At 45.5% G+C, this 24,980-nt stretch overlaps 1 protein-coding gene across 1 annotated transcript in view; it reads left to right on the top strand.

Annotated features, from left to right (window-relative positions):
- Positions 1-223: 223 nt before the first annotated feature.
- Positions 224-24,980, top strand: part of LOC115785884 (metal transporter CNNM4) — a 36,218-nt gene continuing 11,461 nt past the window's right edge. Inside the window, 5 exon segments of the mRNA XM_030737802.1 lie at positions 224-1,625; positions 16,578-16,721; positions 16,951-17,010; positions 17,013-17,084; positions 18,969-19,138. Coding sequence (XP_030593662.1) covers positions 230-1,625; positions 16,578-16,721; positions 16,951-17,010; positions 17,013-17,084; positions 18,969-19,138 — 1,842 coding nt within the window. The 5' untranslated portion in view covers positions 224-229.

A 24,980-nucleotide genomic window follows, 5' to 3' on the forward strand; every position in this document is an offset into this window, starting at 1 on the left:
TTGAAATGATGAAAAAAAATCAGGCATGAAGCGTGAACTGCCACGGGGTCGGCCTTAAACGTGCAATCATCAGTCGACCTTAAAAAAAATAAAACCGTTTGGGCTGGGCCCACGTTTTAGTGACGTATACGCTGCCGATTGGTTGAATTTTCGTATGCAGATATGGAGGCGGACTTGTGGAAACTAGTAGGTGACGTCAGTTCCCCCATTGGCAGAGAGCGAAACAAACATGGCGATGGACTCCAGTGGACGGGGGTTTACGTTAACTTTATTCCTGTTTTCGTGTGTTTTTGCGTTGAGTCTGGCTGAGGCGGCGGATTCAGACTCGAGGGGCGCCACGAGGATACTCGGCATGAGGCTGGAAAAGAGCGACAAGCCGGCCGAGACCACGGAGACAGGGGTAATCCAGGTGACCGAGGGCAGCAACATCCTCTTCAGGGTCTACGGGCTCCACTTGCTTCCTAACAGCTCGGAGCTCATCAGGTTCGCTGAACTCTACGCCAGTGGCAAAGAAGATGATGCTTTAGGCTCGTTAAATAGGACTTGTCCCGAACATACCAAGGATATTGTAGTAAAGGGACCCATGCAGGTAAGCAACGAAGACACCTCGGGGGTGGTCAGCCTCAGCATCAAGCAGCTCCGCAAGAACGAGGTGGTGAAAGTGTTCGGCTTGTGCGTCCTGGACGCCCGGGATCAGAAGTGGTACCTGCTGGACGAAAAAGACGGCAGGGTACGCGTGGTGGAGGTGAAGAAGTCCCTGCTGCCCATTTGGCTGCAGATCATCCTCATCTGCTTCCTGCTGGTGCTGTCCGGTATGTTCAGCGGGCTCAACCTGGGGCTGATGGCGCTGGACCCGATGGAGCTGCGCATCGTGCAGAACTGCGGCACGGAGAAGGAGAAGAAGTACGCGCGGAAGATCGAGCCCATTCGCAGGAAGGGCAACTACCTGTTGTGCTCACTGCTGCTCGGTAACGTCCTGGTCAACACTACGCTCACCATCCTCCTGGACGACCTCACCATGTCCGGGGTCGGAGCGGTGGTCGCCTCCACTATCGGAATCGTAATATTTGGCGAGATTGTCCCCCAGGCTCTGTGCTCCCGACACGGATTAGCAGTCGGGGCGAACACCATCGTCCTCACCAAGCTGTTCATGCTGCTGACTTTCCCTCTGTCCTGGCCCATCAGCAAACTCCTCGACTGCGTGCTGGGCCAGGAGATCGGCACCGTGTACAACCGAGAGAAGCTGGTGGAGATGTTAAAGGTCACTGAGCCGTACAATGACCTGGTAAAAGAGGAGCTCAACATGATCCAAGGCGCGCTGGAGCTCAGGACCAAAACAGTGGAGGATGTCATGACTCCACTCAACAACTGCTTTATGATTCACAGCGACGCTGTGTTAGACTTCAACACCATGTCCGAGATCATGGAGAGCGGGTACACGAGGATCCCCGTGTACGATGACGAGCGCTCCAACATTGTTGACATCCTCTTCATCAAGGATCTGGCCTTCGTGGACCCTGACGACAGCACCACCTTGAAGACCATCACCAAGTTCTACAACCATCCGGTCCACTTCGTCTTCCACGACACCAAGCTGGACGCCATGCTGGAGGAGTTCAAAAAAGGTTTGTGGAAACTTTACTGTGTGGTAACAGAAGTGAAACCTGTGTGTGGACAGTGTAAAGGTTTCTGGCACCGCTTCACACACTTCCTATGTGCATGGAGAAGAGGATGAGGTATGTTTCAGCTTGTGGCCTTCATGGTGACCCTGATGAAAGCCACGAGCTGAAATGCATCCCTCCAGCTGGTGTTTTGGCCTCTTCAAGGGGGACTTGTTCCCACAGAGTCAGAGGCCACCGTAGCTTCCGGTAAAAAAGCTGTCAGAGGTTTTCACAGAACATGTGGTGGTCATTTTGTTCAGTAGGACTCTGACATTATCTGATGCATTATAATGCATTATCTTTGCTCAGTGTCACTATGATTATATAAACCTTTATCAGATCAATTAATTTAAGAGTAATAGAAAGATTCATTTGTCCCACCTGCATCACAACAGGCAGCACCCCAGAGACCGTAACGGTTAGTGCATATACCTCTGCTGTACATGGATCAGTCATTATGTTAGGAGACAGTCTCAGTGTGGCCCTTTTTTCTTGAAGAATTGATTAATGATTGATTAGGTAATCAAGTTGCCATATATATCCAACAGAAATTCATGGTGAAGTAGTTCTAGTTCTCCTGATCTCGATTCAAGTGTCAGACAGAGATGAATCTGCTGAGAGCTAGTGTTCAGGCAGCTTTATGACTGGAGCTATCACAACACTTCCCAGCTTTACTGCTCTCTTACTGCGCGCACACACACAGCACACACTGACTCACGTGTTCACACTCACTCACAGGATGATTTACAAACACAGACGATATCTCCCGCTGCAGTATATTTTTCCTTTCTCAGGCTTCACATCTCAAGGACACACATACACACACACACACACACACACACACACACACACACACACACACACACACACACACACACACACACACACTCCCAGCAGGTCGGATGACCTTCCAGTTCGTTTCTCTGCCCTTTGTCTAAATCTTGGCACATTTTCTGTCTCTGTAGTAACGTTAATGTCCTTCTGTAAGACGGCAGTAAAATGCATTCGGACTTTGTTGCATCACAATGGAATAACTGTCAGCTGTTCACTGTAACAGTTCACTTAGCTCAGAAATTGAGTTTTGAGTAGTTGAGCTGCTGCAGTGGTGCATATCTGCAGCTCATATGAGTGAGCTTGGCTGGCAAAGTGGGAGGCTTTAGGAACAAATTGCAGTTTCTAGAAAAACACACACACACACACACACACTGTGCATTTTGGTGCTAACAGTGGTGACGTCGACAAAGCTTGGCAGAGAGATTGATTTTAAGTAACTATGAGGAAATGAGAAGTTTGTGTCTTTAAAGTGTTCATCTTGAAGGTCACAGTGGAGAAAATGTTGGATGCACATGTTGTGAACATCTGGGTCACTGTTGATATTTAAAAGAACAGTTTGGCTCATAGTTGATGCTGCTGTTTTTTTTTTAAATGCATTTCTCCTTTATTGTGCCAGAGGAGCAAAGACATCTTCATCATAAAAACAAGTTTTAAACTCTTTCATCTCTTCATCATCTTGCGATGATCAGCCGGAGCAGAATTGATATGATGCAACAGATAAACATCTGTCCCTGACATCTGTAAATGTCATCTTGTATGCTGACAGGCTGCTGACATTTAGCGAGGACGATATATTTGTGTATCTTTTTCCTCCTCTCACCCCCGCTGCTTTTGGCAGATGGCCACCTTCCTGTTAAGAGAGGTCATTTTTTTTTCCCTGCTGTTGCCAGTTTCTTGCTCGTGTCAGGTTGCCAGATTCTTCAGGCTTCTTTCTGTGACCTTACAGAGTCCTGACATTACACTATAAAGTGCCCTGAGATGACATCACTGTCATTTTGCCCGATATGACTAAAACTGTACAGAACTGAGTGTTTGAACCAAAGTCACACTGCTGCTTGTAACACAGTAGAGACTGCTGCAGTATTGTGCTTTTTAAACACATGAACATGTCGAGTCAAATAAATACTACTGTGCCAACACGATTCATAATTAGCGTAATTAAAGTCCTAATTTAATGGATCTAGGTTGGCACCAAGTGCTTTTATGTAGATTTATGAGTAAGAGTAGTAGTGGCTGCATTTGCTGCTCGATGTCATACTAATCATACAGGTGACCTAATGTGTCAGGGTTTACTGTGTACCTGGGAAACAAGCATTTTCCAAACATGAACTGTGGGCAGTGTTGGGAGGATCAGGGTGAGACATCAGCCTGAAGCTGCTCGTTTTCACAGATGGTCCCCTCAGGTGCATTCTCACTGCTAGAAATACTCTGTTTGGTTTATGTCAGGGTGTCACTTAGCTACAGCGTCTAGGTAGCTGGGCACTCGATGCCCATCATCTGTTCTCATATTGTCAGACATTACAGGCCTTGTGCAGGGAAGCAGGTCATTGTCCACTCTGCCCAAGCTGGGCATTAAATGGCTTAGCTGGGAAATATGAAGAAAAGTTCAGGGCTGCTGTCCACTGTGATACGGTGAGAGGTTTGGTCCATAAAACCTAGTGAAATTTGGCTCTAGTGCTTGCTTTAATTAAACAGAGAAAAATCTGATTCCTGGAGCGATTAAACAGCCATTAAAGCTGGACAGATATAAAGGTTCCTTTTCCAACATCAAGACATAATTTGGTATTTGGCCTCAGTGACTGACAGTCCTGCACAGTCAGAACATACCTCAGAGTCCTGTTTTTACCATGTCAGCCTTCACACTGTGGCTGAGCAGCCCGTGTTCAGGTAGAGGTGGACTGCTCTGACGTAGTGATAGTATGTGCAGGCTTAATTTCCTGTACACCCCCTGCTTCTCCTCTGACCCGGCTCCCTGCCTGCAACTCGAGTTCCTCTCGCTGCAGCTCGGCATCCGTTACCACAGTGATGGCATCCTGCAGCGCTGGTGTGTTGGTGTGTGCGCAGGTTTCTCACAGGCTCCATATAATCAAAGTCTGTGGATTTGCATTTTGACTTTAGAGGAACGAGTTCAGGATTTTAGTAGATACCAAACATACAGGCAGTTATTCTGTGTGTGTGTGTGTGTGTGTGTGTGTGTGTGTGTGTGTGTGTGTGTGTGTGTGTGTGTGTGTGTGTGTGTGTGTGTGCGTGCGTGCGTGTGCGCGTGCGCGTGTGCGTGTGTGTGTGTGGTATTCTCACCAACCTTTTCTGTCAACATGACCTTTCAGATGGACTATGAAATGACCTTATTAGATGAGATCAAATTTTAATGACATGCTGGAAATGGCAACAGCAGACATAAAAGAAAACCTGAACTTTTATTTATACGTCCATAAACTTCATCCACTTCTGATTATCCAAAGTCAAGCTGCGATGGCAGCAGGCTAAGCAGAAATATGTTTACCAGGCAACATTTTCCAGTTCCTCTTGGGAGCGACTCGCAGGTCGGATGAGATTAATAATCTCTCCGGTGAGTTCTAGATCCACCCTGAGGTCTCCTGCCTGCTGAGTGTGACTGGAAAACCTTCAACGGGAGGCGCTCACAAGACATCCTGATTAGATGCTCCTACCGCCTCAGCAGGCTGCCTTTGACACAGGAGGAGTGGTGGCTCCACTCCAAGCTCCTTCTGGATGTCTGGAGATCCTGGTGTCTCAGGAGGCCAGGATTGCACTCGCTGGCAGACACTGTGGATTTTATATGTAAACATCTGAACGCAGCCTTGTATCCATCATGTAGTGACTCATTTTACATCACAGAGGTAGCCCAGCCACCCTACAGAGCAAACTAGTCGTATCAGTGAGGTCCAGTTTTTTGGTCGTGATTCAGAATTGATGACTAAATTAAAGTTCTGATATAAGATTATGGAAAATGGTTAAAGGCCATACTTCCATGACTCATGCCTCCATAACTTAATGAAAAGTGATGATAACATAAAGATGGCACTTGCTTGAGGTGCTTGTGTAATTAGCTTCATGCACAGTGGACTTCAGGCAAGATTAGAAACACACAAACACAAGCGAACCATGAAGCTCCTGGAGGCACTCTGTCATCAGACTCTGACAGGCTGCAAAGGTACAGGTCGTGTATTTTATTGGCCTGAGTTTTGGCCCTGACGAGGCAGTAGGAATAAGTGAAAAGTACTTTATTTGTACTGCCACTCTTCTAACAATGAAGCAACATCTGAAGCAACAGCAAAATCTGTATGCAGTAAAATGCCAAAAGCATGATTTTATAACCATTCACTGCAGTAAGTGCTCTGTGGAAAATAGCTTGTGTGTAGTTTACCGCAGTCATGTAACCACCATGTCACCATATATCAGTTAAAATGCTGAAAGCTGGGGTTTACTGATTAAGATTTGATTTCCAACCACAATGGCATGGCTGGGATGGTTTCCGTCTCATGAGTCTGTGATCTTGTCATTAGTGAAAAATGTAGTAACCAGAATACCTTTGTGGGCTTTTTTCCTGTATGCAGCTCTGCAGGCAGATTACATCAGTGCAGTAATGTCCTAATTGTGCAAATGGAGCCGCATGTGAGAATGCAAACGGCCAATTCAGTCATACTGGGCGTTAATCTAATCCAGCAGGACTCTAAACCTTCTGGGGTGGAGGATTTCTGGTAGTGGGAGTGGGGTTAAAGTGGACTGTCTGCTGTGTTAAAAACTTCCTACACAGGTCAGACCTGTTTTTCCAAATGTCCCGAGTTCCTGTGTGAACATGCCCGTAGGAACAGGTGTGTAGCTGAGGTCTAGGTAAGATGGGTGTGGCACGTTTATGCTCCTGTGTTAGGGTCTCTTTATCTTGTAATTCATTCATCTTGTCTGTCCTGCGTATAAACACGCCGTGTTTTTAACGATGGTGATGATCTTTAGTGTCTCGTGCTTTTGTTGGTGGCTGCCAAGGCCGTCCACACTGTCTGCAGTTTATCGGTGTTTGGGCACTTATCTGTGCCCCCCACCCTCCCTGTTATTGTGTGCGATGGTTTAATGACCGTTTGTCTGTTAGGCTGGTTGGTGTATTTCCAAAGCAGATCAAAAATGAGATTTTCTGGGCCACCTTGTGGTTAGAGTTTGGTGTAAATGAAGGATTTCTAAAAGAAATTCACAGATTAAGTTCAGATTCAAACAGTGAGGTGCGTACTGTTGGACCAGCTGAAAATCAGAACGTACTCTCACTGTTTTTATTTAGCTTTAAACTGATGAATGACTCGGGTAATGGACACAAACAGCTGACAAAGTAAGAAAAACTGAGGATGTGTTTAAAAGCTGCAGGTGTGAGGTTTTAACGTCCACTGTTTAAAACATTAAATATAAAAGCACTGATAATGACCCACATGTGCACGTGTGTTTGGGTGAAAGCCGTGAAAAAGAAACAAAACGCTGCTGAAACATGAACAGGGCCAAGGACGGGCATCACATGACCTTAAATTATCACATGCTCGCAGTAAAGACCGAATTCAAGTTCACGTTTCTAGCAGACGGTTTGCTGCCATGTCAGAGCGTGAGCTGTACAGCAGCTCCACACCGGCCCTCGTGGTCCCTCGCCGAGGGGCGAAGATGATATTTGTTTCCTTCTGTTTCCTGCTTCATGTCTATATCGGTTCCTGTGGTTGTGACACTCCTGCACATTTACCTCATCATGCACACGAGTGCTGTTAGACAATCCTTTTAATGCTGGCAAAGAGAACTGCCAGATTTGAGTGGATGTATATACACTGCTCAAAAAAATAAAGGGAACACTCAATAACACATCCTAGATCTGAATGAATGAAATATTCTCACTGAATACTTTGTTCTGTACAAAGTTTGAATGTGCTGACAAAAAAATCACACAAAAATCATCAATGGAAATCAAATTTATAACCAATGGAGGCCTGGATTGGAGTCACACACAAAATTAAACACACTACAGGCTGATCCAACTTTGATTGTAATGTCCTTAAAACAAGTCAAAATGAGGCTCAGTATTGTGTGTGGCCTCCACGTGCCTGTATGACCTCCCTATAACACCTGGGCATGCTCCTGATGAGGTGGTGGATGGTCTCCTGAGGGATCTCCTCCCAGACCTGGACTAAAGCATCCGCCAACTCCTGGACAGTCTGTGGTTGCAACGTGACGTTGGTGGATGGAGCGAGACATGATGTCCCAGATGTGCTCAATCGAATTCAGGTCTGGGGAACGGGCGGGCCAGTCCATAGCTTCAATGCCTTCATCTTGCAGGAACTGCTGACACACTCCAGCACATGAGGTCTAGCATTGTCCTGCATTAGGAGGAACCCAGGCCAACCGCACCAGCATATGGTCTCACAGAGGTCTGAGGATCTCATCTCGGTACCTAATGGCAGCCATGCTACCTCTGGCGAGCACATGGAGGGCTGTGCGGCCCTCCAAGAAATGCCACCCCACACCATTACTGACCCACTGCCAACCGGTCATGCTGAAGGATGTTGCAGGCAGCAGATCGCTCTCCACGGCGTCTCCAGACTCTGTCACGTCTTTCACGTGTGCTCAGTGTGAACCTGCTTTCATCTGTGAAGAGCACAGGGCGCCCAGTGGCGAATTTGCCAATCCTGGTGTTCTCTGGTAAATGCCAAGCGTCCTGCACGGTGTGGGCTGTGAGCACAACCCCCATCTGTGGATGTCGGGCCCTCATACCATCCTCATGGAGTCCGGTTTCTAACCGTTTGTGCAGACACATGCACATTGTGGCCTGCTGGAGGTCATTTTGCAGGGCTCTGGCAGTTGCTCCTCCTGTTCCTCCTTGCACAAAGGCGGAGGTAGCGGTCCTGCTGCTGGGTTGTTGCCCTCCTGCAGCCTCCTTTACATCTCCTGTTGTACTGGCCTGTCTCCTGGTACTGAGAAGTGGTCTGTGGTCCCCACCTGCAGAACCTGTCCTTTATTGAGTGTGTCTTGCTAATTGCCAATAATTTCCACCTGTTGTCTATTCCATTTTCAACACGCATGTGAAATTGATTGTCAATCAAGTGTTGCTTCCTAAGTGGACAGTTTGATTTCACAGGAGTTTGATTTACTTGGAGTTATTTGTGTTGTTTAAGTGTTCCCTTTATTTTTTTTTTGAGCAGTGTATATCTGAGCCTGTATGTATACGTTTGACCGTGTGCATCAGAGAAAATCGAATAATCCAAAGGAAGCCTGTAGCATTCCCAGCTTCTCTTTGAGCCTTGAGGAACACAGCGTTTCATGCTGTCGAGTGATAAAAGATTCCCAATCTGAGCCCGATAAGGATATCAGAGCAAACCTGTCTCCTTTCGTCTTTTTATGGTGGGTGTGTCTGCCCTCCCCTCACGCTGTGCCCGCCGTCTCTGCCTCCAGCTCTTTCCTGTTTCTCAGTTTCTGCTCTGCCCATCTGTCCTTGTTTTTTTTGTTTTGACTTTCCAGAGAGGAAGAGTTTCTGTTACCCTTGGTGGAGATTGGCTGTACTAGAATACAAATTGTGTTATTGGTTCAAGAAGAACTTGAAGCTTTGTAGAAAGCAGTTACCAGTCTGTGCACCTAAAAGATGGAAGTGTGCAGATCACCAAACCCTATTTACATGACATTCATATTTATTTTTTATAGATGTGACATTTAGCAAAAATAAAGTCTTAAAGTGGGCCTGTCAGGCTTTTCCTTATTATATGTTGTATATTACAGAGGTGGATGCTCACACTAAACACGGTCAGCGCTTCAAATGTCAGTGTCAATCCTTATGAGCCACATGCTCAGGCTTCACAGTTTTAGCCATTTTTTTCTACCCTTTTCTCTGTATGATGTCAGAGTGAGGGAATATTCAAACATTCTCATCCCAGGAACTTCCACAAATCTTCCTGCTCAGGTATTCTCTTTGGATGGTACAGCCAATCAGAAATAAAGGCTCAAAGGGGGGGTGGCCTTACACAGAGATGAGCTAAGGCCTACTGACTCGTCAGTGACCCCCAGCAACCACTGGTTTCTAGTTAAAAATGTATACTCCCTGCCCGGTTTACCAGAGAGGGAGCTGCACCAGAAAACTGTGTGATTGCTTTGCTTGCTGGCAGACTGGTGCAGTCCCTGTGGTTTGTGTGGAGGTTGCTAACATGTCTGCAAACACTTGCCAACTGCTTTCTAAGTGGGAGAGAGTTGAAAACATGTGACACTAACTGGAAATGGAGAGCATTCACCTTCAAAGTAAAAGTTGTGCAACCAACGCAGTTCAGAAGGCACAGCTTTTCCTCTAAAGGTGAACGCTCTCAGTTTGCAGTTTGTGTCACACTTCTCGGAGAGTAGCTGGCAACTGTTTGCAGACAAGTTGTTGTCTTCCATGCAAAGTACAGGCAACAGCGACAACCTGCTAGAGACCAAAGCAATCATAAAGAGGTTTTCAGTACTGCACCGTATGCCTCTTTGCAGCTGACTTCATCTAGAAACCAGCAGACGCCTCCAGCAGTGTGTGTGTTGGGGAATGTACAGTTTCCATAGCAGCTGGTGGTTGCCGGGGGTTTGCTGACTGGTCTCTAGGCCTGTGTAAGTGCAGTCTAACAGTGTGTTAACAGACTGGCTGCACCAGGTCTCTTTATAAAGTAAATAGGGGATCATTTTGAACTGTAAAATTACACAAAGCAACTAGAATCAAATTATCCATCTATGGAACTGGTTTGACCCCCCTGTAGTCTGTAAGGGTCCTGTTATTGTTAGTGGCTGCATAACCTTTTCTTCTTGCTAACCAAAGCTCGCCATTTTATTTTAGGTGTGCATGCACGGCGTGTACACATCTGGGCATGTGCGAGGTCGTGCTTTTTGTGGCTGTGCTCTGAATGTGTTTCTTTGAAAAGAGAAATAAGATATTATCCAGGACTTTTTAGCACAGCAGTAATGGAGGATTACTGGTGCTGCGGTCAATAAGTTCACAGCTGTAATGCTGAGATTTACAAAACTGTCTCCAGCCTCTGAAGTTAATATTTTTGGCCTTTTTACAGCTTTTGGAAAAATATTTACCTATGACTAAAAACCCAGCTGGCTCTCAACACCTCCACTCCTCTGGTTTTTTTTTACAGGTAGTTATGGCCTGCACTCATCTGTCCAACCACACATTTGGCTTATTCTATTTTAAGAGACACTCCCTCAGGTGGTCTGCTGAGTCACACACACACACACACACACACACACACACACACACCACACACACACACACACACACACACACACACACACCAAACTTAACTCACTCACACTCCTGTCAGCTGACTTTACTGTCGACTGCACGAATTCCCGCTGTGAAGATGAAACGACGTGATGGGCAGGTGTTCCTGAATTAACCAGGTTATTACAACAATAAACTGATAACAGAAATGATTATGGATATTGATTGATTGTTGCTTCTTCCTCAAAGTGTTCATGCTTCTGAGCGCTTAACAATTCTCGTGTTGGCTTAAAAATGAGGTGCAGAGATGGTTCCTGTCCCTGGGAGCAGCAGTCATAACAAGCTTACAGGCTTTAATTGCTTTAAAGTAATCACTGTTTGCACCCACAGACACAGGAGTGCTGTGGGATGTGTGGACAGACTTCAATCAAGGCTGGACCTGGACTGGAGAAGCTTTTTATCTAATCAGCGTTAATGCAATCAGCAGAGTTTCTCTCTGTTCTAATCAGCCGTCCGCCTCTCTCTCAGTTCCTGTCTTGGCACTGTGGCTCGAGGTGCTGACGGTGCAACTCCAAGCTAGTGTATATATTTGTGTTGCGTGTGCGCATAAGTGTGTCACATTAATACTTCCAGGCTCGGTGCCAAAGCGATGTCAGTCAGCACGAAGACGGAGCAGCTCAGCAGAATCACATTATGTCTTAAACACAAACACATAAAGTTGTTTTGTCTGTTTGAATTGCACTTCATACGTAATGTATCACATTACACAAACCACAACATTGTCATTCCTGTCATGTTTTCATGAGCAGATTGAAGGCATTTTAGTTTTAGGTGTCACTGATTTATTAGCACTAGGAAATATTCATAGACTCAAACATACATGTTCAAATGAACCTTAATTAGCAACACGGCTGGGTTTCAGAATATTTGACTTTATTTAATACATTTATGTACCACAAAGCTGTTTTAGATTTCCTTGATTGGATACATGTGAGTACCCTGGGCCCACTGAAGCTGGTGGCTGAGAAGAAAGATAAAACACATCAGCATCAATCTGAGCGCCGCAGCCAAATCCCGGTTCAGTCACACATCACGGCCCTCAAAGCAGCTTTGAGACACGACGCTAAAATGAAAACTATTATTTCCAAAGACTTGCACCATTGAAGCTTGCATGAGGTTTGGGAGCACATGTGCATCTGAGTTCATATGAAGTGAGCTTATAGGAACGAATCCCCACGGAAAACAGGAACACCAGAAGTATCCAGCTGACAGCATACACACATCCGTGTATCCTGTTAAGCAAATGATGAGGTCAGCATAAAACAATCCATATTCTGTTTTAGTTGTTTGTCTGTTGTCTCTCTGTGATGTCAGAGAGTGGGGTTATTCCTAATGCCAGTCGCAACCCACAGCTTCAGCTCAGGACTGAGCTGCTCAAAGGGAGGCGTGGCCTTGAAGAAAGAGGATTTCGTTGCAGATTTCTGTATAACATACATGTTTTGAACTGTGCAGAGCTGCCCAAGTGGAGTCTATAAATTAAAATATCAAGCTTGAAATGACCACAATCAACCTCTTTATCCTGTGACGGGGTGTGGCTTTTAGCCCAGTGGAGAGCTGCGAAATGGATACAGTAAACGGACCGGGTTGGACTCAGCATTTGGGTCACCTGCTCGACCGGGTGAGCTAAACTGGCATCCAGCAGAGCTCCTTTCAGTATGTACAGCTCTATAAAGCTATTAAAACGCCATAACTAAGATAATGAGCAGGAGAATTTCAGTGTGCTGAGTGCTGAGTGCAGTGCATGAAACCCGCTGATGGGTGTTGGGTAACCCAGATATAAATGAATAAAGTGGATTCTGTTGAGGCTTTTGTTTACAGGAGAATCTGCTGTGCTCAGCGGTCATTTCAGCCACTGCTCTGAGCCCTGCTGTTCCTCAAGATCTCACAGTACATCGTTCTGCACGGGGCTCCAGTTTTAACTGGAAAAATGGGTTAGAATAGCTTGACCCGTCCCACACAACCAGCCAGCGTGTGCCGTTCTTGTTCATGTGTGTAAATGTGCTGCCGTGTGGCTTTGTTCATCCTCTCACAGCGGGTGTGTTTTGAGAAGTTGTTGGCTGTGGTCCGTGCTTGCTGATATGTGGGGGTGGTTGTGTTTCGTGTGGGCAGCGTAAGTGCGGCATTCCTTTCTCACACAGGCTCATCGCGCTCCCCTTATCCCTTTGTCACCAATATTTCATGTCAACAAACAGGCCAGCTCACAGGCTGGTGACAGAGAAGCCAAAGGGCAGAAGAAACGAACTGGAAGGTCATCCGACCTGCTGGGAGTGTTGTGTGTGTGTGTTGTGTGTGTGGTGTGTGTGTGTGTGTGGGTGTGTGTGTGTGTGTGTGGTGTGCAAAGACCAGGGATACATTCAGTTTAATTAACCATGAGGTGAAAGTGAGGAAAGCAAACACATTTTCAGATATAAAATAAACGGATGCATAAATGAGAGCAGCTCCTTCAGGCCGAATGCTGGTGGGTGAGAGGTTTTAGGAGGGCCCCGTATGATCACAGCTCAGCTGAGTCTGTGATAAAGGTCATTCATTTCTCACTTCCTGTTTCAGTAAGCTCTTCTTCTTGGTTTTTGCACAGCTCACATTATCATGTCTGTGATTATTTTTAACACCGAGTTATAATTCCTGCTCCGGTCGGCGACCTTCATCAGATTGAAATGACTGGAGATGTGATTCCAGCTGTTTTTGTTACAGTGAGCTTCATTGGCTCAGTGAATAAATAGCCTTTCAAAGCTGGAAATAACAGCTGAGGAGTTCACTGTGAAAGAATTCAGACTCCTATTTATAATACTTTGATGTAAACAGATCAAACTGGCGTAAATGAAGAAATCAGCCAGTGAATAAACATATGGGATAACATGTTAATCTGTGATCGTGGTGCACAACATGTAATGTGTTGTGGTGTGGTGAAGAATTAGCAAACTATTGCCCTAATTTCCTTTGGGATCAATAAAGTATCTATTGATCAACAATGCCACACCACTGGCTAGATTTACTTATCTGAATTTTATAAATTATCATGAATTCTCAACAGGTCGATCACTAAATTATCAAAATAAGGACAAAGAATTCATGAAAATAACTCCAGAAAAGCAACCAGGAATGCAACTGGTAGCTGATATATCGACTTACTGCGTTTAATTAAAGTGAATTAAAAAGTGCTTTATACATGCAGTCTATAGCCTCTTTTAATTAACACAATTAAGTCTAAGTTAGTGGTAATCCTGAATCCCATGATGGACTTCAGAGGTGACCAATGGAAACGTTCTCAAAGTGGAGGAGTGCCCAAGGCTTCAGCTGTCACATCAGGTCACAGCCTCTCTGTAAAACCATGAACGATGGAGGGTTTGATTTACTAAAACCACTCTGCTGCCGTGTGTGATTCACCGTCTGAGAAGTGATATCTGTGTAGATTTTTGTGGGAGCCTGAGCTGAGGATGCTGCACTGCCTTTTGTTTGTTTTTTGTGTGACAGATCTCAACAAAAAGCTTTACAGACACAGGAGAACAGAGCAGCTCCTTTGTGTTCATCCTTTAATTGTAGACCCTGCTATCACTGCTCAGATAACAAATACAGTCAGCTGCCTGTATTTGGAGGAACGTCCTCGTGGACTGTTAGCGACCGTACTCTGAGGAGTCATTAGACTTTCCAGTAAATCTCCTGGGGTCCTACTTCCTCTGTAATATGACTCACCACTACAGAGTGCGATCTCACACACACAACACACACACACACAAAAGGACGCACACAAACACACTGACTCTCAGCGCTCCATTACCAACATTTTTTCTGTTCATGTCTGTGCAGGGAGCAAATATTACTCATGCTCACATAAGGCATGCAGAAGCCCCGCCCACCTCCATTTCAATCTTCGGTTTCCGAGGGGCAGCCAGTCAGAAGACGTTGATCTTTTGGGGGGGGGGCTTTGTTACAAGGCACACTATAAAAGGATAAGGATTATATGACTGTGAATCATACTCAAGTAGAGTCCTTCCAGTAATAGAAAAATGGCTAGAAATAAAGTTATCAGCTCATCTTTTCTGTAAAAGGCGTTCTTTTCTGTTTGTGATATTTAGTACTGTGAGTACAGACGGTGCAGCAGCCTGAGTTTGTTACTGTTAGTTTTACAGTGTGATAGTGACAGTGGCTAAATTCAAAGCCAAAGAGTTGGAATTAGTGGTTCTGCATCTGTCTGTGAATTTAAAGTTACCTGCTTTAACGTGTCCAAGTAACCTTCCACAAAGGTTGTGCCGGAGGGTTCCTCAGTTTAAAGGGAGTGCTTGCTCTTAGGGCGATTGTGATGTTGGGTTCTTTCTGTGGGGTCTTATAATATAAAGTGCCTTGAGACAATGTTGTTGTAAATTAGCTCTATGTAAATAAATTGAGCTGAATTGAACCCACCAGTGTTCTTGGGAGGCATGAACTTTGTCTTTGCGTTTGTCAATCATTGAGACTTGAATGAAGATCACGTCACATTCAACAACCCTGTAGTGGGAAAAGGTTCACAGGCCCCCCCCCCCCCCCCCCCCCCCCCCCCCCCCCCCCCCCCCCCCCCCCCCCCCCCCCCCCCACCCCCCCCCCCCCCCCCCCCCCCCCCCCCCCCCCCCCCCCCCCCCCCCCCCCCCCCCCCCCCCCCCCCCCCCCCCCCCCCCCCCCCCCCCCCCCCCCCCCCCCCCCCCCCCCCCCCCCCCCCCCCCCCCCCCCCCCCCCCCCCCCCCCCCCCCCGATGCTTCTCTGTCAGCGTCGTGAATAATACAGAGCTAAGCCTAGTTTGGTGCTGCTGCCAGTGACCATCTGCACTTTGGAGGGTTTTTCATTTTAGAGAGAGCAGGGCACATGTGTCTCTTTGTGTACGTGTGTCTTGTGTACAGTGACATCCATGACCAAAGTCTAGACCCAGCCCAGCTGTAATTACTTGTACACATTAACTGGCTATTTGTGGTGCAAGCAAGAAGGGTGGATGGGTTCATGCTAGAACAAAGCTGTTATCAGACAGGAATACACCCTGATATGATTGTTTGTCCTGATAGAAGTACCCTGAGGGGTTTGTATGCTGCACAGTAAAACTACATAAAACACACATGAATTATGGTAAATGTGTTTTGTCCAGGAATTAAAAAGTTATGCTGATATTTCACATGACTAAAAGAGCAGGAAATTTTAAAGCACCACATTGAGGCTAACCATATTTTATTATTAGTCCCAATACTCAAACAGTATTTAGCAGCTGACCTGAATTTGTTCACATAGTGACGTTCCAACATTACCAGAACATAACTGCATTGTTGATGCGATAACTCGACTTTCACCTCGTTGGTGAGCTCTGCTCTCGTCCTGCTGCCGTTTGTATAGTGATTCAGAGCTGGTGTCATTTGAGAAGCAGTTTATCAGGAGCCAAATCAAACGCTAAATCTGTTTACACAGTAAACTGATCTTCACGGGATCAGAAACAAAGACAGGATTGGTGGTTCTGGAGCCAGAATTCAGTAATCTCTTAATCCAGTGACATATAGTTTTGATGGCATTATAACCCTTTTTGAACTCAGCATGAAGTTTTCTGTAGATGACATCATTTACAAGCAGATAATGCAGGTATTGTAGGACGATACTGATGCAGTGTAACAGCTGTGCTCACTGGTTTACAGCAATGACCAAACTGAACCAAGAAATGGAACAAGAAACCACGTAATTACAATGAAACTTACCCCTACTCTTGCAGTCCTGCTTCTTATGGACTTTTTTGTAATACATTGCAGATACAGTGATTAGCTGATAATCCAACTAATGAGTGTCATTATCTGATTCAGGAAAATCTCACCTGGCCATTGTCCAGAAGGTGAACAACGAGGGGGAAGGAGATCCTTTCTACGAGGTTCTGCGGTTGGTTACTCTGGAAGATGTCATCGAAGAGATCATCAAGTCAGAAATCTGGATGAATCTGACCTTTTACAGTGAGTTTGACTTTTGTTCATCGTGCTCTCCCGTACTAAATCACTCAGCTTGTATCAACTTTCAGTAAGACTTAGGCTATTAAATCTCAGTGTAATTTATAATATATAAGTATTACTGTTCCCTCTCTGGGATAATATAAATAAATGTCAGGTTTCTAAGTGTTTCTTGTGAAGCGTGGCCTCATCCTGTTAATAAAGAAATGCTTCTTCTTTTGTTGCCACCTCTTAGCTGATAACCGCACACGGAAAAAAGTGGCACACAACAAAAACAAGAGAGACTTCTCTGCCTTCAACATGAGAGCGAATCCAAGGTGAAGATCTCCCCTCAGCTGCTGCTGGCCGCCCATCGCTTCATGGCTACAGGTGAGGAATGAAATGTGGTACATATGTGGTACTGTTCCATTAGAGTGTGTGTTTGTGAGAGAAACACTGATGGTGCAAGTCACTTCATACCAACAGTAATAGACACACTGAAAAAGTAAATATGCCATAGTGGACTTAACCTGAGTGCTGATTGCCTTTAATCAAATAAGGTGATATTTTCATATCTGATTTTATTTTATTGTGAAGGTCAAACCCCCCAGCACTCTTCTAAAAAGTGTTACACATGAATTTTAATGTTCAGGTAGATCCACAGTCTGTGTTGGGATGCACCTTCATTAAAATATCAGCAATGCCACTGATATAAACAAAAGTATCCCTGACGTGACAGTGCTTCCTGTCTCTGAATGGGCTCAGAGTCTGTGTGACAGAAATCTGAGCACTTTTCTAATAATTCTGGCGGTTTGATAGTAAAAATGTCCACCATGCTGAGTAAATGGAAGCCCAGTTTCAGTGCAGTGCTGGTGATTCTCCTCTGTTCGGATGTCGTGGAGGGATGCTGTCATGCTCCGGTCTGACAGGTCTGTGCATGCAGCGAGGAGGTTTGCACTGGTGATTTACTAGGATCTATTAAGACCCGAGCGGCGCGTCTGCCAGCGCCCACCGCAGACTCTGGGCAGCTGCATGTAATGCCACCACTGATACACATCTCTCGAGAACACATGGCAATCTATTTGATAAGTGTGTGTTAGCTGAATATGCTGTCCCAGAAGCGGTTAGCTTGCTGCTAGCATGACGTAGCACTTCCTTCCTGGTGTGTGTCTGCTGTGTCTGGAGGCATCGCGTCGGAGTCTGCTCACTTTGTTTCTGTCTCCAGTGTTTCTTGTTGAGTCATCACGGAGGAACGGGTTTTATTTCCTGTTTGCATCACTAATGTGTTAAAGTTTCCATGTTTATTTGGTCGTCTTTGTTCTGTTTGCATTAACGATGCTTTCCCAGTCTGTCTGACTGCATTCCTGCAGTGTGACCTGATGTTTGACCCGCACAGGAGGAGGTGCTTCATCACAGGGCTTCACCAGTCTGATGGAGCTTTATTTAAAAGATGAAAAAGGCCAATAACAAGTGCACTGAAAACAGCAGCAGCACAGGAGAACGTTTTGACTAAACATAATGAAAATGGGTTGTTTGCCTTTCAGATGATGAATTCCAATATTGGCACCATATGCCTCGCTGTGCATTGCCAGGCTTTGTTTGCAGGGTGCACGGTTCCTTGTTCCCCAGTTTGGGTGTGGACCAAAGCACTTACAGCTGAACTCTGATTGCAGAAGCCCGACAGTTGAGAAATCCATGTAAACCACATATATTGCAACAGTTCCTCCTTTTAAAAAGAAAAACAGGAACAGCACATATTAAACATCTGTATAAATGCTCGATTTTTTTAATATAGTGCAAAACATTAACTTTAAAAGGGAAAAAAGGTGAATGTAAAAAAAGACATAAAATCAAGCTAACACGGCACCAACATACAGTCTGGTATTGTAAATGTCTGCCTGCAGTTTCAGTCTGATTTTAGTCAAATACATCTGGATCCTTTAATTGATGCTAGTTTGTGACCTGAAGACACGCACACCTTCAGTTCTGCTTTAACCACCAGTGTAATGTTGTCATGTGTCTTACTGGACTGTAAGTTATAGGTTGGCCTTGTGTATGAATGTGTTGTTACGTCTCCACGTTTAATTTCCTGTTGGACTATTTAAGAAATGCCTCTGTTGGTTATGACGCCAGCCGATATGCTCGGAGGGCTCCGAGTAATAAAATTAAACGCCAGTGCGACGTTCGCTCATCTCTAGAAAACGGTTTGTTAGTTTTTTTGGTTTTTTTTTTGGTTGATAAATATCATCTGTGTGGCTTTTTCTCTTCCTGCAGAGGTGAACTTGTTCAGCCCGTCTCAGATCTCAGACAAGGTGTTGCTGCGAATCCTGCGCCATCCCGATGTGATCCAGGAGATCAAGTTCAACGAAAACGACAAACGATCGTCCCATCACTACATCTACCAGAGGGGCAAGCCGGCCGACTACTTCATCCTCGTCGTGCAGGTACTCAGTGGGTCAGGGAACGCCTGGTGCTTCGGGCAGTCTGTCCGAGTGCGCATGACGCATAACAAACCTGGAGTCTGCAGTTAAAATACGCACACGCACACTTTCAGTGAAAATGGACTGGCCCGGTGCAGCACGATGGTGTTTTTGTATTTCCAGGTATTCGTCGCTGTAGCTGAGCTTCGAGAACAAAGAGCACTAAGCTGTAAATATGCTTTTTGTGCTTTATGGGAGTCCACAAGGATCGACTTGCTTTTGAAGCCAGTGACCAGTAGAGGAACTAGTTTTTCAGCCCCAGACTTCCCAGTTAGCCCACATGTGCTCGTGTCTGGTTCTGTGTTAATCTGCTGGTTTGCCTCAGCCTGGGTAAAAGTTGTGCCGTTTGAATTATGTTGCTGACACTCGGGTGACGCTCTTCTTCTTTGTTCCTCTTAATCAGCGCTTCCTCTTCACCTGAGTGGTGATGTGTGGAAAAACAAACCTCGTAACACTGTTTTCACACTTTGTGTTGCTTCACCTCAGTCAGCATGGATGATCTGAAGTGTGCATCTGGACGGTTTTGTTTTGTGTACCTTAAATTGTGCAGGGGACTTGACAGGTGTTTCACATCAGTGTGCACCTGCCAGGGAAAACAGCAGTGATAAATGGATGTGATAATCTTGGAGACATATGATTCCCCTCACCTTGGGCATGACACACCTGCTGTAACCAGAAATAAAATATGAGCCGAGCAGCTGGCACATGTATATATTTTGTTGCAGTTTGTCCAAAGCTTTCAGCTCTTCTTGTGTTTCATGCTGGTATCTATAAGCAAAAGACTTGTTACTTATGGAAAATCGTACGTCAGCATCGACTCCAAGTGAAGAGTCAGCAAACATTTTTAAAGTTTGGCTCTCTGGTGCTGCTCGAGTTTTATCTTTAACCATGAACGTTCAGACAATTTTCATTGTTAATAAAATATTTACCAAAACCAGATCTGAGCAGCTAAATTTGGTTAAATCAGTTTGCACCAAAAGTCGATGCTTACTGAGTGTAAACACACACTGCGTACACAACAGCATCACAAGGGGCTCACACCTCTTAATGTTTGAGCTCAGGTGTTTTCTCTAAAACCGAGCGCCTCGTTCTTAAGAGCTCACTAACTACTTCATGTGTTCACAGTCTGCTGTAAGAGTAGAAGCATTTAGGAACCACTCAGACCAAAGCTGAGAGCCTGAGGCTCTGCTGGCTCAGTGACTGCACGCTTCCAAACCTCCTCTGGGATTAACGGCAGCACAAAAACTGGGCACCGGGAGCTTCGTGGCATCGATTTCCTGGAGTGTAATGTGTAGGTGGCACGGTACTGTAATATACACGGTACTGGCCCGTAATATGAATATATTACTGCCCGTTACTGATTAAAAGGGCAAACAGAAGATTTCACAGTGCAGTGACCTTAAACGGGCATAATGTGCATAAATGAACATTACACCATTACATCACATGACCTGCTGTCAGAAAGCTTCAGGACACTAATCCCAAAGCTCACACAGACACGGCCACGCCGGCCTCCTCTGCGTGTTCACACTGGAGCACACAAAAAGGTAACTTCTGCACGTCTGCTGCACTCGCTCTGTGTACATGTACACGTGCACTCAGATCCCACGGGGTGGGAAAATGACGCTTCATTGTCTTACTGTCACTCTTTCACACACACGTATTTCCCAGAGATAGTTTGTGTCATTGTTCCCAAACAGTCATTAGCCGGGTTCGGTAATCCGCAGATCTTTCTCCCCTGCTCTCTTCTCTGTGAGATTTTCCTGGTGGGAGGCCGGATGCTGGAGCTGTTGTGGACCCCACATGTAGAATAAGTTGGTGGCATTTACTGTAAGCACGCGCAGTTAAAAATGATGCTGATTGATGCTGAAGCCAAAGGACTTTATAGTGCTGCCCTTCTGCAGCCTCTTCTTGTGTGTGCGAATATTTGCGGTGACTCATTCACGGCGCAGGCAGAGCCAAAAAATGAGCACAAATTTGGGAGTATTGATTTTGAAAGAGCTGAACATCCACACTGAAACCTGGGCAGGTGCTGGACTGAAAACAAGCAGAGAGCAGTTTTTAAACAGAAACATAAAAGTTCATTAAAGGCTGCTCTCTGTTCCCAAATTAAACATGTGACATTTTGTACATACTCGCTGTTCATCAGGCAGTCAGAGGTCAGATTATCTGGCCTGTAAGCTGCTCCAGCTTGACCTTTCATTAGGCAGTATAAACTATATACACAGTATATTAGAGGGGGTCATGGGGAGGTCACCCACTGGTTTGTGAAGTCCTGTTTCAAAGCTGGATTTTAGCGTTCTGAACTCTGAGGAAGAAGTTGATGGGACTGAGGATCCTGCAGCTTCTCTGTCAGGCTCAAAGATCCCAAAATCAACACGTTATATTAAATAAGACTTGCAACTCATTGTGAATGTGTTTTACTGTGAGAAGCAGCTTCATTTTCTCATAGATTTATTTTTTTTTACAATTTGAATTTTTTTTGCAGCTATAGCAGCCCCCCCCACTGCTGATGGTGATTTTCTTTTTTAGACCCCTGAACAACACATATATTTGTTATTTTAATAACCCAGCTGTTAGAATAGTGAATTCATTAGGTTTGTTTTTGTGTGAAGTTATTTTATTACTTTGTTACTTAGCACTCGATACACTCGGATCACTCACCATAGCTGATAACATCTCACCATCTAAATACGGTCACTTCAGGCTTCAGCGAGTCCAGAGAGGGTGACGTCGTTCCTTGAGTTCCCAGCTTGTTTTCATAGGTCGGATTATTGCAGGAGATACTTCGGACTGTACGTGTGCACGTTTACATTTGTGTTTTTTCCCCTGACGTTTGCATCAACATCCGGCGCGTTGTGGTCAGGTCGACTCGTGAGAGCAAAAAAAAAAGTCAGATATGATAATTCGCTGTACTTGTTCCACTCCTTTTATAGTGTCCACGCGAATGCTTTGCATATGTGTGTGTTTTCCTGTAGTGCGCATTGCTGTCAGCAGGCAGCCTGTTTGTTTATGACCACAGTGATTCATGCAGCTATAAAGCAGAGCAGATTTCTATTGTGTTCACAGGGTTCACTCAGCTTTAGGAGACATTTTTGGATGATCGTTTATTATAAACAGGAAGAGCATGAGAGTGCAGACTGTAGTATTTAAGTGCAGAGACTTTGAATGTTACTGTAAGATTTCTGTTTAACAGACACACTGTGTCACTGAGGATCCGTATTAATATAATATTGCACACACTGTCAGGTCCATTTCACTGTCCAGCTGCTTGTTTTGCTGTTGATGTTTAACAGGATTGTTTTGGTGTTTGGTTATTTTGAAATGGTTATGTTTGTTTCACTGACCGGCCAACCAGAGCCTGAAGTGGTCAGAACGAAGGCCAAATATAAGATAAACCAGCGTTTCTGACCGTATGAAATATTAGAAACAGGAGACTCGCCAATCAGTAAGTCATATAAACACGGTGGCTGTAGATGCAGAGCATTCCAAGGTAATTACGTCAGATCATCATTAGAGAGAAGCTCCTTCCTGTTGTGAACAAGAGATGGAAAAATGGAGTCCTGAGAGAATAAGAAATATTCCTGCACTTAAAAGGAGGCAGCACCAGTGTGTGTGTGCGTGCGTGCGGTGTGTGTCACACTGTAAGTGGGTCAGTGAGTTTGCACAAACTGTTCATTTGACATCAGCAGTTCATTTTATGACAAACACATGCTCATGAACCACTAAACACCAGAGGCTGGTAGGACACACTAAGCCACGCACGTGAGAGCTCACAACCACAGCCTCCCTCCTACGCACACGCCATGTCAGGAGGTGTATGTGTGGTTTCAGGCAGAGCCCATGCAGGCTTTGTTATAAGTTATTAACAAACCTGTGACAGTGACTCCTCAGACCTCTGCAGGGGCTCAGCTGAGCTTCACACAGCAGGAAGGACCTCACACCGTGGGGCTTCTTACTGCCTCGCTGTGCCGCAGTCAGAATACTCACACAGAATGGCCTTTACCTCACTTTGTGTCTCCAACGCACAATTGCAGCCCTCTTCTGAGTGATGCTTCCTGATTTGTGACTAGACGGCTGCAGTTTAGAGGTTGGTGTTCTTGTGGGCAGCTTTGTGTCCAACATATAATAAGGACAAATTTCAAAGCTAACAGATTATCCCAGAGAGCAGGAGTGGGAGTGAGGGTGGTGGTGGCAACACAAGGCAGGAAGTACAAACATAAGAGATAATTATTAATAAACTGTTGATATAATATTAGGCCTTAATAAGTGTTCTGCTCGATCAGGCGTCTCTCCTGTGGAATCGGCTCCTTACTTGGGTTCAGGAGGTCCCTCTGCTTTTAAGATCAGGCTTAAATCTGCCAAATATGTCACGGTGTGCTGTGTGGCAGGCGAAGGCAGACCCCGAAACGCAGGACTCACAAGCTAACTGAACTTAAAAAGTGGTTTTTTGAGAGGAGCGACAAAGAATACATATAACTGTGCTGGTCAGGTGCCAGAACTAAACACAACTAAGTGCAGGGAGACACACAGGGATCATCGACAACAACGCAACAAGGAACAGACGCAGACTGAGGACTTAAAGACACACACAAGGTAATCAGGGAACAGGCGACAGGTGAGGGCACCTTGAGTCAGGATTTCTGGAGCAAAGATGCTGCTGCTGAGTTCTTAAAATGCATTTTCAGTGGTTTGATTGGTCAGAGCCATTTAGCTCCATTATTACTGAGAGAGCAGAGGCTGCCTCTGTCTCTGCAGCAAACCTGACCCTTTATCTCTCAGAGTCGTGAGAGGTTTTCTTAATTTAAAGTTTGCAGCAGGTTTAATGACTGTAGAAAGTCGTCTGCTGTTCTGTCATTATGTTGTTTAATGCTGTCACTGCAGATCCTGGAATACAGGTCAGAGCAGAGCAGGCTTCACACCCCCCCCTCTCGTCCTCTGCCTCCCTCTGTTTCTATTCTCTCTCTTCCCTCCCCCGTACCTCTGTTTAAGTTAAACACCAACCGTGCAGCAGCGTGCAGCGTTACATCACCCGGAGTCCGGCTTCAGCGTGTTTTTGTTTATGTGCGTATGTTTCAGGCTGTTTGACCTTTGCCCGTGCTTACATACACACACACGATTAGCAGCTTTCAGTGCGCTGATATACTCATAAGAGGCTATTGACAGCAGGGTCAACAGTGCCATTAACGGTCAAAGAAGGAAGCCGGTGTGCTGTAAAGCTTGCGTGCTCGTGGGCAATGGCAGAGCAGTTGCTCGAGGCACGTCGGACGCTCCTGCGGTTGTTTCGTTTTGTCTGCCTGGCCTGTCTGCAGTGACCGTGTCCTCCTGTTGCAGCAGCAGCTCGTCCTTGATCACAGACTCTGACCTCTGATTACTCAGTAGGAGCCTGTGGCTGCAGAGAGCAGGTGTGAATGAGCACCTGGACAAATTTGGAGCCGAGCGTTTGGCCAAAGGGAGTCGTGCCAGCTTAGTCTTTAAAATAAAGGTAAAATGAATATCTGTGCCCACTGAGCAGGTGGAAGGATTGTCCTCATTTGGGAAATATGGTTAGTTTTTTCCTAAAAAGGCCTTTTAAAGTATGTTCTTGAAATATAAACTTTAGAATGTATGTATGTGGGAGGAGCCTAAAGGTGTGCGTGTACCTGAATACCAATCTCCAAAACACGCTCCACGATGCATTTTACCCCTCACAGAGCAGGGCATAACTTTTATTTAAGCTACTTTCAGCTGCTCCCTCATTCAGATGGAGTCTCCACAGTGGGTGGCTCTTTTTTTTTTTTTTCCCACAGTGGGTGGACGCGCTGCA

Source organism: Archocentrus centrarchus, chromosome 9, assembly GCF_007364275.1.
Source record: "Archocentrus centrarchus isolate MPI-CPG fArcCen1 chromosome 9, fArcCen1, whole genome shotgun sequence".
NCBI lineage: Eukaryota > Metazoa > Chordata > Actinopteri > Cichliformes > Cichlidae > Archocentrus > Archocentrus centrarchus.